The sequence below is a fragment of the Urocitellus parryii genome, chromosome 7, assembly GCF_045843805.1.
Source record: "Urocitellus parryii isolate mUroPar1 chromosome 7, mUroPar1.hap1, whole genome shotgun sequence".
Classification (NCBI taxonomy): domain Eukaryota; kingdom Metazoa; phylum Chordata; class Mammalia; order Rodentia; family Sciuridae; genus Urocitellus; species Urocitellus parryii.
The window spans coordinates 131,450,783-131,464,249 of NC_135537.1; the positions used below are offsets into that span (position 1 = coordinate 131,450,783).

General features: G+C 39.7%; 2 protein-coding genes across 2 annotated transcripts; one reads left to right on the forward strand and one right to left on the reverse strand.

Annotated features, from left to right (window-relative positions):
- Window positions 1–290: 290 nt before the first annotated feature.
- On the reverse strand, window positions 291–1,223 carry LOC144255882 (olfactory receptor 1-like; the record flags this gene model as incomplete). Its single annotated transcript, XM_077800925.1, has 1 exon — window positions 291–1,223. A coding segment is annotated over one exon (933 nt), but the record flags the coding sequence as incomplete, so codon positions are not given.
- A 2,804-nt stretch (window positions 1,224–4,027) lies between these two features.
- Window positions 4,028–4,978, forward strand: LOC144255777 (olfactory receptor 1468-like). Its single transcript, XM_077800672.1, has one exon. It carries the CDS (start codon window positions 4,028–4,030, stop codon window positions 4,976–4,978), a length of 951 nt encoding a protein of 316 aa, XP_077656798.1.
- The last annotated feature ends 8,489 nt before the right edge of the window (window positions 4,979–13,467 follow it).

Genomic DNA, 13,467 nt, shown 5'->3' on the forward strand with positions numbered 1-13,467 from the left:
ACAGGGGTATCTTAAGAATGTAAAGAATGGAGTTCCCATAAAACAGTAGCCCTTATCCTGTGCTTTCCCAGGATCACCAAGAAAAGAGAAACAGGAAGGCATAGCCAGGTTAACAAGACCTCCTTCCAACTAATCAGCTAAACTTCCTCTCTTTTATTTGTTGAACAATTAAGTGATATGCTACTTCATCAGAAGTTACCATGATGTGGGAAACAATCTACAATAATATCCCAATATTAATATCAACAAATTTACTGGATAAAATGATGTAAAAGCCCCAGTTATTTGTATCATACACAGAAGGGAATTTTCTTCTGACAAAAGACTCTTCCTAGGGCTCCCTTCATGTCTCTGTTCCTCAGGCTGTAGATGAAGGGGTTCAGCATGGGAGTGACCACAGTGTACATCAGAGACATGACAGTGTCTTTCACAGTAGAATTACTAGCTGATGGACATAAGTATAGAATTATGACTGGCCCATAGAACAGCGACACCACAGAGAGGTGGGAGCCACAGGTGGAGAAGGCCTTACGGATACCTCGAGCAGAAGGGGCCTTGAAAATGGAGGACACTATCTTTGCATAGGACACAAGAATGAGTAGGAATGGGAAGACAAGAAAGAGTCCTACCACAATAAATATCACCAACTCATTGACATGGGTGTCAGAGCAGGCCAGCTTCAGCATAGCAGACATGTCACAGAAAAAGTTAGGGATTACGTTGTCCACACAAAAAGAGACTTTTGCCATGAGCAGGGTGTGCAACAGGGCATGGAATGTGGTCAGCACCCAGGACAGCACCACCAGGGAGAGACAGAGCTTGGGGCTCATGATGGTGGTGTAGTGCAGGGGGAAGCACATGGCCACATAGCGGTCATAGGCCATGGCCACAAGGATGAAGTTCCCAAGGTCTCCAAAAAACAGGAAGAAGTATATTTGTGTCAGGCAGCCTGCATAGTGGATGGAGGGGACTTGACTCTGCATGTTCTGTAGCAATTTGGGCATGGTGACAGAGGAAAAGCAGAGATCAGAGAAGGACAAGTTGCTGAGAAACAAATACATGGGAGTGTGCAGATGGGAGTCCAGGCGGATGAGGGTGATGATGAGGAGGTTCCCCAGGACGGTGGTAAGATACATGGCCAGGAACAGGGCATAGAAGAGGTTCTGGTGCTCTGGCTGGATGGGCAGGCCCAGGAGGAGGAACTCTGAGATGAGAGTTTGGTTTTTTTCCCATTATTATTTATCTCCAATACCTTTAAGAGAAATAAAAAGGCCCTTTAAAAACCCAAGTGAAAATTATCATTTTTTTCTCATACACAGTGTTTACGTGTTCTACAATAGTTGATCCCACCACCATCACAATAAGTAAAACCTTCAAGTGTCTTTAATCTCTATGATCATTTATTACTTTTTCTCATCTTCTTTTCAACATGTTTTAGTAGCCCATTCTTTCCTAAGTACTTATCTGTTTGCTTCTGTCACAAAAGGAGTGTTGGATTTTCTCTTCCCTGCCTGACTGGGTCATTCTTAGCAACTGTAATTGGTCTCTCTCTCTCTCTCTCTCTCTCTCTCTCTCTCTCTCTCTCTCTCTCTCTCACACACACACACACACACACATGCCACTTTCTTTTGGGTAACCTTGGTTGAGAAAGCTCACTATGGTTGGGCATGATGGCATGTCTCTGTAATTCATCAGCTCGGGAGGTGAGGCAGGAGGATCACAAGTTCAAAGCCAGCCTCTGCAACTTGGCAAGGTACTAAGCAACCCAGTGAGACCCTGTCTGTACTAAAACATAAAAAATGGGCCGGAGATGTGGTTCAGTGGTTGAGCTCCTCTGGGTTCAATCCGCAGTACCAAACAAACAAACAAAACCCCAATCTGTCTCCAAGTCATCACAAATGCAGAGGAAGAACATTAAAAGATGTGGGAAACTCATTTAAAATGATATAAATGAGTCCTACTGCTGGGAAGTCCACCCCACTGCTGATGGTGTTTAACAGAACTGCATTAACAGTTTGTACCTTTGGACTTTGGACACCATGTGTTGGCATCATAAAGGGACAAAACATGAGGAGAACATCATGTACCTGGTTTCTCAGCCTGTTTCTTACCTTTTGAGCTTGTGGGTCTATCTTTGTGTCTAGAAGCTGTGCAGGGATCACAAAACCAGAGATAGCAGCTGCAGACGTTTTCATAGATGATCCACTGAGCTTCCTCTTCTTCGGCCATTAAATCCAATATCTTCACTCTGGGGTGCACACAAGAATCATGTAGGGCAGTGTTTCTACACTTAACTCACATGCAAATTACCTATCATTAAGACATTGGTTCTGGTGCTATAGCTCAGACTCTACACTTTAAATGAACACCCAAGTAGGGGTGTCAATACTGTGATCACTGGACTGCACTTGAGTAGCAAATACACACATTGCCGTTTAACTCCGATTACTGAGCACCTTGAGATAATTTAATTGAAATCTCTGTGAAGTGGCTTGTGCGAAGCTTTTTAAAGCTCCTTAGGTGAATGTAAAATAAAGAAAGGTTAAGAACTGTTACTGCACTAAACCTTGTCTTACAGGCCCGGTATGTCAAAATGCTGTGATCTTTGAGGATTCACTGCACAGTAAGTAACATTAATGAGCAGTATTATTAATAAGAAGTGTTATAAGTGTTGAACTTTAGTCAAAATATTTCTATACTGTAGAAATATTTTGATGGCAGTGTATGTACTTGTTACTTATATGCAGTTTATTGACCACAGTATTGCCATTACCTGGATGTTCATTTAATATATAAAAGTCGAGCAATAGAACCAGAATGAATTTTTTAAAACAAATCCCCAGGTATTTGCATATATATAAGATTTATAAATAGTGCCATATGTGTTTCTTATGTCAGTGCAGGATGTGAATTATGGATTTTCCCACAGGAGAAGATCATAGTTGATTGGGTCAGCAGTGACAATAGCAGGTGATGTCTCCAGTTTGTGATCCCAGCATATATTCCTGACTCAAGAGATCATCCTACTCACTCAGAAGGGACTCAGCATTCTGAGAAACCAGGTGCACAATTTTCCCTATTAGGGACAAGACTTGAGAAACTGCTTCAATAGTACAGGTGAGAAGAGATGCCATTGTGGATGAGGAATGTGGCCTTGTGATAAGAAGTGGATGAAGTAGCAGGAGAACAAAGTGTAGAATATACATGACATGGTATGTTGGAGTTGACAGTAAGAGAAAAGAATGAATGAAACAATTCACGACTTCTGATCTGATGCTGCATTCCTTTTTTAAAATATGAGAGTAGAGGAGGAAGAGAGAGGTACAGAGGAAGTGCAATCTGATGATTTTCATTAGAGACCTGTTGAGCTTAAGGAACCTATGATTCATTGAATGGAAGACAATTGTTATGGGATATAGAAATTTATAGGTTAGGGGCGTCTATACCTGAGTTTTATTTACTGATTATTATTTTTATTTAATTGATTAATTTTTTGAGGTGCTGGGGATTGCATTAGGGCCCTTTGCATGTTGGATGAGCATTTCACCACTGTGCTATATCCCCAGCTTTCATGTCTGAGTTTTAAATACTGATATAAGCCATTGGAGCATCAGGTTTATTAGGAGAGTTCCATGTAGAGTTATGATAAGATAGGGTTTAGCAAAATCCATGAGGAATATCAACATACAAGTTACTGATAGAACAGGAGCCAATTATGGTTCCCTAGGATTACCAGCCAGGCATGTATGTAAAAAAGTAATGCATTTTGTCTCAGAAACCAATAGGTAAGTGTTTAGGAAAGGATGGAATATTCAAACATGTTACAAAGAAGTTAAGAAAAAGGCATTCATGATTATAGAGATGATGGACAATTGGATTTTAAAGATAATAATTATTGTAATCAAGGTGGGATCAGTTATTGTAGAATGAGTACCAGATGACATATAAGAGAAAAATGTTCATTTATTTGAATTGTTAAGGGACCCAAGTCTTTCTTTTTTAAAAAAAAAGATACAGTAGACAGAGCATGACAGAAAGGAACCAAACTCCCGTCTCAGAATTCCTCCTCCTGGGCCTGCCCATCCAGCCAGAGCACCAGAACCTCTTCTATGCCCTGTTCCTTTCCATGTATCTTACCACCATCCTGGGGAACCTCATCATCATCATCCTCATTCACCTGGACTCCCATCTGCACACTCCCATGTATTTGCTTCTCGGCAATTTGTCCTTCTCTGACCTCTGCTTTTCCTCTGTGACCATTCCTAAACTGTTGCAGAACATGCAGAGTCAAGTCCCCTCCATCCCCTATGCAGGCTGCCTGACTCAAATATACTTCTTCCTGTGCTTTGCAGACCTAGAGAGCTTCCTCCTTGTGGCCATGGCTTATGACCGCTATGTGGCCATCTGCTTCCCCCTGCACTACACCACCATCATGAGCCCCAAGCTCTGTCTCTCCCTGGTGGTGCTGTCCTGGGTGCTGACCATGCTCCATGCCCTGTTGCACACTCTGCTTGTGGTCAGATTGTCTTTCTGTTCGGACAACGTGATCCCCCACTTTTTCTGTGAAATATCTGCTTTACTGAAGCTGGCCTGCTCCAATACTCATGTCAATGAATTGGTGATATTTATCATGGGAGGACTTGTTATTGTCACCCCATTTCTACTCATCCTTGGGTCCTATGTACAAATTTTCTCCTCCATCCTCAAGGTCCCTTCTGCTCGAGGTATCCACAAGGCCTTCTCCACCTGTGGCTCCCACCTCTCTGTGGTGTCACTGTTCTATGGGACAATTATTGGTCTCTATTTATGTCCATCAGCTAATAATTCTACTGTGAAAGACACTGTCATGGCTCTGATGTACACGGTGGTGACTCCCATGCTGAACCCCTTCATCTACAGCCTGAGGAACAGAGACATGAAGGGAGCCCTAAGAAGAGTCTTTTGTAAGAAGACAATTCTATTCTCTGTATCATGGTAACTCTTGCAATAGGTACTACAGTTTTGTCCAGTATAAATATTGTGATGTACATTTGAATATTTTTGCAGTTCTTTCTTCCCATCCCAAAGTTTTCTGTTCAAATAAAATATCACATCATTTTCCAATGTTAAAAATCTGAAGTGAAAAGAAAAGAGCTGAAGTGGAGATGGGTAGTTGATGTAAAGTCTGTTATCAGTAATCTGCTAGGAAGGTTTCTTGCTTGTTAATTCTAGCTGACCCTGGAAGCATAATTTAAATATTTTAATTGAAATTTCTATCTGTTAAATCAATAATTTACCATGTGTTCCTTTTTAAAAAACCATAACTTGTAAAAAAATTTTTTTAGTTGTTGATTAACACACAGTATCTTTATTTATTTCTATGTGGTGCTGAGGATCAAACCCAGTGCTTCCCACATGCAAAGCAGGTGCTTTACCATTGAGCTACAGCCCCAGCCCCAAAACTATAACTTTTTTTTTAAAGTGATATACTGCTCTTCCACGTCAATGCCAAGATTCAAACAACTCAGGCCAATGCTTGCTCTTCTAAATGGAACTTTTTATACCTGAATAGAAAGTGTTTACTTATCTCTTTCTCAGAAAGTGTTCACATCATTCTAAACTTTATTACTTCTACCTTTTTTCCATGTCTGCATTATTCTTTTGTACCCAATCTGTACTTAAAATAAATTTTCCATTTACTGTGTTATAGCAGTTTAGTTTGTATTTGCTGGAAACGAAGTCCCCTTGAGGCGCTAAGTGCTGTTGAGTCTGTTTTTCTGTGGGGACAAGTACATGGAGTACTGCATACATGGCATACGTTAAGGGCATCTGAGTGGCAGGCCACTCCCTTTGTGCTAGGCATGTAAGCAGCAGGCTATTTACCCTGTAGGCACAACCCTGGGCATGAGGCCATGTGTTGTAGTCCCTGTGCTTGCTCCACAGCCCACTACTCGATTGGTCGCTGCAAGAGCAGTTAGCAGAATTGCATTGATGGCTGCCTGTAATCTGCCTAGCTACTGCCTGAGTATATATACATGGTAACTGTGCAATAAAATCAGACCTGCTTCCTGCTTGGTCTCTGGAGGTCTTGGTTAGTGACTCTGCAGCCACACTCTCCTCTACCCTGTTCCGTGGACCTCCTCGCTGGATGAGAGAGAGCCCACACACTTTTCAACCTTACTCTTCAAGGATCACCTTTCCCTCCTTGGTTTTACAAGTTATCAATAAACTTTACATTCATTTAAGTATTTAAAGTATTTAAGTATTTAAGTATTTACATACTTAACGCTTGTGATGAATCCATGGAGGAAAGGGAATCTTAATATGGGCCAAAGATTGAAAAATGTGGGATTTGAACATGCCAATGCTCCACTATGTGTCAGTACTGAACCTGTTTAAGATTGCAGGATATTTGATTGTGGGGGTTCTTCTCACCTCTCCCTCACCTCAGAAATAGGATATGCAGCCTCACATTTTCCAATGTGAGCTACATGTACATTGTCTGGATTGTTATCATTGGCTCATGAGTTTTCCTTGTCCCCTGCAAGTGATGACAACCAACTGTATCATTTCAACTTCTCTTAAATGCCACTGACCTCCACATCTCTGCAGCCTAGACCTCCTCCATATCAAAACATAATAGTTTTTATCCTCATTTTTCAATGAATATCTTCACCTGATGATTTCTGAGTCACAGAAATTTGAGCTCCATTATCTACTCACATATATTCTTTATCCTACATTCTGTTTCTTGATTCGCATAACTTCTATGTAGTTACCGGAAACAAAATAAAATATTGATACATACTTTTACATAAATGTACCTTGAGCTGGGAACAAAAGTGACCAAATTATATTATGCATACATAGCAATGAATCTCACTATTCTATATAATTTAATGCACCTATAAAATAAATGAAAAAACATACATGTACCTTGAAAACAATATGTTAATTGAAATAAGACAGCTGTAAAGACCATATATTGTATAATTCTATTCATATGAAATATTAAGTCTAGGAAAATCATAAAGATAGAATGTTGTTGCAAATTGCTGAGTATTCGTACATATGGAAAAATAAAGAGTAGTTATTAATTGGGTTAATGATTAGGATATTATGTTCAACTATAACTAAAAAATAAATATTAAAAAATCAATGATATTCTTCACATAACTAGAAAAAGTAGTTTTAGGTTTTATATGAGAACAAAAACCCGTAATAGTCAAAGCTATCATGAGCAAAAAGAAAATAACAGGAGGTGTTGTATGACCTGAAAGTTGTAATTAAAACAGCATGGTATTGACATAGAAACACACATAAATCAACAATACAAAGAGAACCTGGAAGCAAACTCATGCATCTACAACCAATTGATTTTTGATACAAGTCCTAAGAAAACATTGGAGGACCCACAGTGTTTTCAATAAATGGTGCAAGGAAAATTGAATATCCACCTAGATATCTCTCTCTCTCTCTCTCTCTCTCTCTCTCTCTCTCTCTCTCTCTCTCTCTCTCTCTCTCCTATCTCTTTACACTCTATCTAGTAAAAACCAACTCAAAACACATTAATAACTTAAAAATAAAAATGAAGCAACTAGAAACAACAGAGAGGAAATGCTTTAGAACATTGGAATGGGCAAGGAATTTTTGCACAAGATCCCCAAAGCACATGAAACAAAAGCAAAAATAATCAAATGGGATTACTTCAAACCAAAAAATTTCTACACTGCAAATAAAAGAATGAAGAGTTAAGAAACAGGCAACACAATGGAAGAAAATATTTGCAAAGTATACTTCTGACAATATTTTTACATACAGAGTATATAAGGAATAAAAAACTTCAATAGCAAAAAAACAAAAACCTGACTGAAAAGGGGGCAATAGAGCTAAACAGACATTTCTCAAAAGAAGACATACCAACATTTGAAAAAATGCTCAACATCACTTATCACCAAGAAAATGCATATCAAAAGCACAATTAGACATCACCTTACTCCAGTAAAAATGGCTACTATCAAAGAACATAACAAGTGCTGGGTGGCAAGGATGTGAAGTAAAGGAATCCTTGCTCACTGTGGAGGGGAATGTAAATTAGTATAGCTGATATGGAAAACAATGTTAAAGTTCCTAAATAATTAAAACTAGAACCACCATATTCAGCAATCCCACTCCTGGGTATAGATCTAAGGAAATGAAGTCAGTATGATGAAAAGACATCTGAACTCCCATGTTCCTTGCAGTTCTATTCATAACAGCTAAGAGATGAAAACAACCTTAGTGTCCACCAGGTGATGAATGGGTAAAGAAACTGTAGCATATATACATAATGGAATACAATTCAGACATGAAAATAATGAAATCCTTTCATCTGTGACAACATGGATGGAACGGGAGACTATTATGTTAAGTGAAATCAGTTAGGGAAAGATAGACAAGTCTCACTGTAATGTTGAATCTAAAGAAGTCAATCTCATAAAAATTGAGAGTAGAATGGTGGTTATCCAAGGCTGGAGAAAGTAGGATGGGGCAGGGAAGAACGGAGAGACATTGATCAATGGCTACAAAGTTATAGTAAGGTAGGAACAAGAAGTTCAGTGTGCTATTTGGCTGATAGGTTACCATAATATACTGTGTATTTCAATAAGCTGGAAAAATTTTTTTGAAAATTTTCCCCATAAAGAAATGGCAAATGTTTGAGGACATAGAAATCTTAATTTAAACATTATACAATATTTACATTTGTCAAAATGTTGCAAGTTGTCCTGATAATATATATGTACAATTTTCATGTTTTTTTTTCTGTGACAGTTTAATATAAATGAAAATAAAAATGAAAAAATATCTTTAAATGTTACAAGATTTCTGAGGTCATTCTATGTGTCCTTTTATTGTAATATTCTTTTGTATCTATCAGGAGATAGTTTTTTTTCCTCCCTATAGTTCTTGTACTTAGTTTTCAGTGCAATTGAGTATAGGATTCATTTTTTGTTAGATTTTTTTCTGGTGTAAAAGAAATTGATTTAATTGAAATATTAATCCTTTGTCTTGTCACTAATACTTTTTTGTTGTAGTTTGACACTGATATTTCAGAGTTTATCTATGATAAAAACTGGTGTTACCTTAACAACCACCGGAAATTAAAAAAAAAACAATTGAGAATAATACTCAAAGGAATATTGTATGTATAGTGCAAAATTTTGTGAACCATAGTCTGCTTCTTTTATTTTGGGCAGTTTAAAATAATAGAAATTTATTTTCTCTGTGTTCCCGAGAAAAGAAGTTCAAAGTGAGGTGTCGGCAGGGCCTTGGTCCCCATCAGACTGAGCAGACCCTCCCTTGCCTCTGCCCAGCTCTAGGGGTAGTCATCAGGCCGTGGGTTTTTTAGCTGGTAGCTCTATTTCTTTGTTTTCTGCTTTCAGCATCACATGGTGTACTCTCTGTGTCTCTGTCTTCAAATAGCTTTTTTTTTATCTCCTTAAATGGGCATTGCTTATATTAGCCTACAGTTTACCCCCATGGCTTCATTTTAACTTGAATACAAAGTACTAAGTAAGGTCATATTCACAAGTGCTGTGGGTTGTGACTTCAACATACCTTTTTGGGTGAGACAATTCAACCCATAATAACAGATGTTTAGGTCTGATATGCTGGTGGGACAGGATATAATGGGACCTATTTCTACTAGGTAATTGGGACAGGAGTGGGGGCTAGGTGTGTGCCTGAGCAGGGGAGAGAGGGAAGCAGGATGGACTGGTCAGTGTGAGATCTGTCATATCCCCTGGTTCACTCAAAACAACAACATCAACAACAACAAAACAAACAAACAAAAAACAAAGAGTCTGAGGATTGGAGAAGGGATACAAGCTCTGCTTTCAGCCAACTCTGTGAGGCAGAGGACATAGACAGGGGCTGCTCAGGGTCAAGTGTTAAAGTGTGCAGGCAGGGAGAGAGAGAGAGAGAGAGAGAGAGAGAGAGAGAGAGAGAGACTTTCTTTGCCTTTTCAAGGAACACAATGCAGCTTTGGCACAAGGAGGGTCTCAAGGACATATACTGCAGCCTCAAGATCAAGGGTACTGGGAGATAGCAGAAATATTAATGGGGGCCATTGCCAATGGCAGAATAGGGCCCTTTCAAGATAGTTTTAGAGAAGATCAAGGGGAAAGTGCAAGTCCCAAATGTGGGGAGCTGCTCTGAATGACCCATACCTTCCGGTCCCAAAGCAGGAGGCTCTGAGCAATCACTACATTTCCTGGTGACTTGTACATTGCCCAGCTCAGATAGTAAAGGTGGGTCTTCAGGTGTAGGTGTCGCCCTTGGGTTGCGTTTCACTTACCTGATCCTTGTAACCCTGCCCCTTTTGGCCTTTTTTTTTTTTGGATAGAACTTTCTAAAGAACAAGAGTCCCCCAATAAAAGCCCACTTCCAAACGTGCTCTCTCTCTCTTGCCAGTCTCTCATGACTTTCTCTTGCTCTCCTCTTTGGGGAGCCCAAGGCTGAGAGTTGAGAAGCTATCCTGAAGCTTGTGTAAAGGTAATTTGTGTCTGGGTTTTATTTGGTGTCCCTGAAAATTACAAGTGACCTGAAGTTCAGCGCCCGTGCAGATCGGGGGCGGCACCCAAAGCCCCCCCAAATCATCATAATCTACTTTTGTGAATACACCCCCCACCACTTACACACAGAAGTGGTTTCTCAGGTCACCACATGGGAGGTTGATATCATTAATCATTGTATGAGGAAAAGGAAAAGGAGAACACTTGTTTGGAACCTAGAGTTTGAGGTTGTGCATTGTGCTAGGTTTTTGTTTTTTTTTTTTTTTTTTTGTCTCTGACCCAAACAAGAAAAACTGTGACTTAATAAGAAAAACTTAGAGGAGGAAAAGTTTATTTTAGCTCAGATTTGCAGATTCAGTCCTTGGTTGGCCAACTCCATTGTTTTGGGGCCCAGGGTGACAGTCCCTGGCCAGGTTAATAAAGCTCTCATTGATTTGAACTTGAATGTAAGAGTGTTTTCTGAACATAACAATCAAGTCTTGTCTGGTGAGTACCTTACTGTGTTATCATTGGTCTTAAGACAAAGGCAAAGTCACTTTCAAGGGACAAATTGTACTTCATTATTTGACCTGTATCTACCCCCACTGTCTCCTCTGTCCCCACCGTGACCCTTGCATCCCACTCTCCAGCAATGCTGGACCTAAGGTTGCAAATTATTGTCTCTAGCACGTTAGACTCAGTGTTCCCCCAGCCTATCACTTTCTCCCCTCTGCTTCCTCTTTGCCTGGCCCATCCTGATTTACCCTTCAGGGATGTTATATGGCACTTGCTAATACAAACCTTGCTCTTTTCCCCAGATCAGGTGAGTCCTGCTGCAGGTCCCACAGCCTCCTGCACTCATGTCACACCAGTGGATGTTCTGATCACTGGTGGGTAGCTGACTTCTCACCAGATTGTAAACTCCATGCAGGAAACTCCATGTCTGCCTCACACCTGCAGCAGGGCAGCCCCTGGCATGGTGCCTGATGTGGCCAAGGCTTCTTCAGTATTTGTTGGCTGTCCTTCAGGCTAAGACAGATTCCTTCAACTTTAAAGGCAACAAAGTCCCGTTAAGTTAGAATTACTCTCCTGCTAAATCTTCCCAGAATTAGAATTCACTAGACTTACGCATTTAGCCCTAAATTTTGACATTCTAGTACCAAGGTCACACATGTAATTTTGTATCTACAAAAAATATTAGGGTACATGGAATGTGCTATTCTTTTCAGTGATACCAGTGACTCAAAACAAACAACCTTCTATTTTAATCCACATGATTCCATTGATGTGGGAAAAATAAATATGATGAACATTTTGTAAGGTATCGGGGTGGAAAAGGTGCATTTTTTAAGACTTTGCTTCAATTCTTCTACAGATGTTCACGCCGTAAGGGATGGTTAATTGTTATGTGTCAAATTGGCTAGACCCTGATACCAAATAACAGTTCTAAATGTTGCTGCGAAGGTATTTTATGAGATGGACATCATCACCCTAGGTACATGTGTGACTGCACATATGGTGTGACGCTACATCCATGTTCAACCACAGAAATGTAAAGTTGTGCTGCAATTGTGTACAATGAATCAAAATTTATTATTCTGTCATATATACCTAGTTAAAATAAATTAATTAATTTTAAAAATACATTTAAAAATTTTAAAAAGTATTAAAATTTAAATCATTAGACCTTAAGTAAAGTAGATTACCCTCTGTTTTAGGCAGCTTTTTTGCTGCTGTGACTAAAGGACCTGATTAACACAATTGTAGAGGAGGAAAAGTTTATTTAGGTGCTCAGTTCCGGAGGTTTCAGTCCACAGGAGGCCAGCTCCATTCCTCAAGTCTTGAAGTGAGGTTGAACATTATGGCATAAGAGTGTGGCAGAGGGAAGCAGCTCACATGGTGATCAGAAAGCAGAGAGAGAGAGAGGTCTTCACTTGCCAGATACAAATATATACCCAAAGCCACATCCCAATTCCCATCTCCTCCAGCCACACCCTACCATTTCAGTTACTACTCAATTAATCCCTCAAGGGATTAATTCACTGATTGGGTTAAGGCTTTTGTAACACAATGATTTCTTCTCTGAACCTTCTTGCATTGTCTCACATGTGAGCTTTTGCGGGACACCTCACACTCAAACCATAATACCCTCCCTAATGTAATGAGCCTTGTACAGTCATTTGAAGGACTTAACAGAAAAATCTTGAGTCTCTAAAGACAAAAATTTCTTCCTCCAGAATATTCTGGACTCAAGACTATAACATTCTCCTCTTTCCAGGGATCCCAGTAGGTGGGCCTGCCCTGCAGATATCAGACTTATCAGTCCCCAGGACCATGTGAAATATATCTTTAAAATGAATCCCCCACCCAAACACACACACTTCTGTTTTCTTCTGCACAACCCAAACTGTTAAATAAAACCGAGGAGGCGCATTAAGAGATGTAGGAAGCTCATACCTGAGCTCAGATTGCTGGAACCTTCACTCTGCTGATGGTGTTTAATACAGCTACACCAACAGTTTTTATATGTGGACAAAAGAAAATATCCTCTGAACAAACACTTGCACACTGAGCAACACAACCATAGAAGGCACTACCAGCAGTCACACCACCTCTGGGAGGGAAGGAAACCCAACGTCACTTCCAAAGGCTCAGATCTCAGCATAGGTCCCAGGTCTAACTGTGCTTTAAAGTCTGAATTTTCCTGTAATTTTCTTATTTTATAAACACCCTTTCTCTTTATATATAGCTATATGCCCCCATATATATATATATATATATATATATATATATATATATATGTGTATATGTGTGTATGTATATATACACACACACACACACACACACACACACAACTTTTTTTTCCTTCTCAAAAATAAAATAGCCATCCCAATCAAGAGACTATCAGCAGAGACATGCAGGACAAAGGGAATAATATGCAGCAGGGACAGGGAGA

Excerpts from the sequence above, each read along its gene's own strand:
- LOC144255777 (XM_077800672.1), top strand. The coding sequence starts at position 4,028 with ATGACAGAAAGGAACCAAACTCCCGTCTCAGAATTCCTCCTCCTGGGC.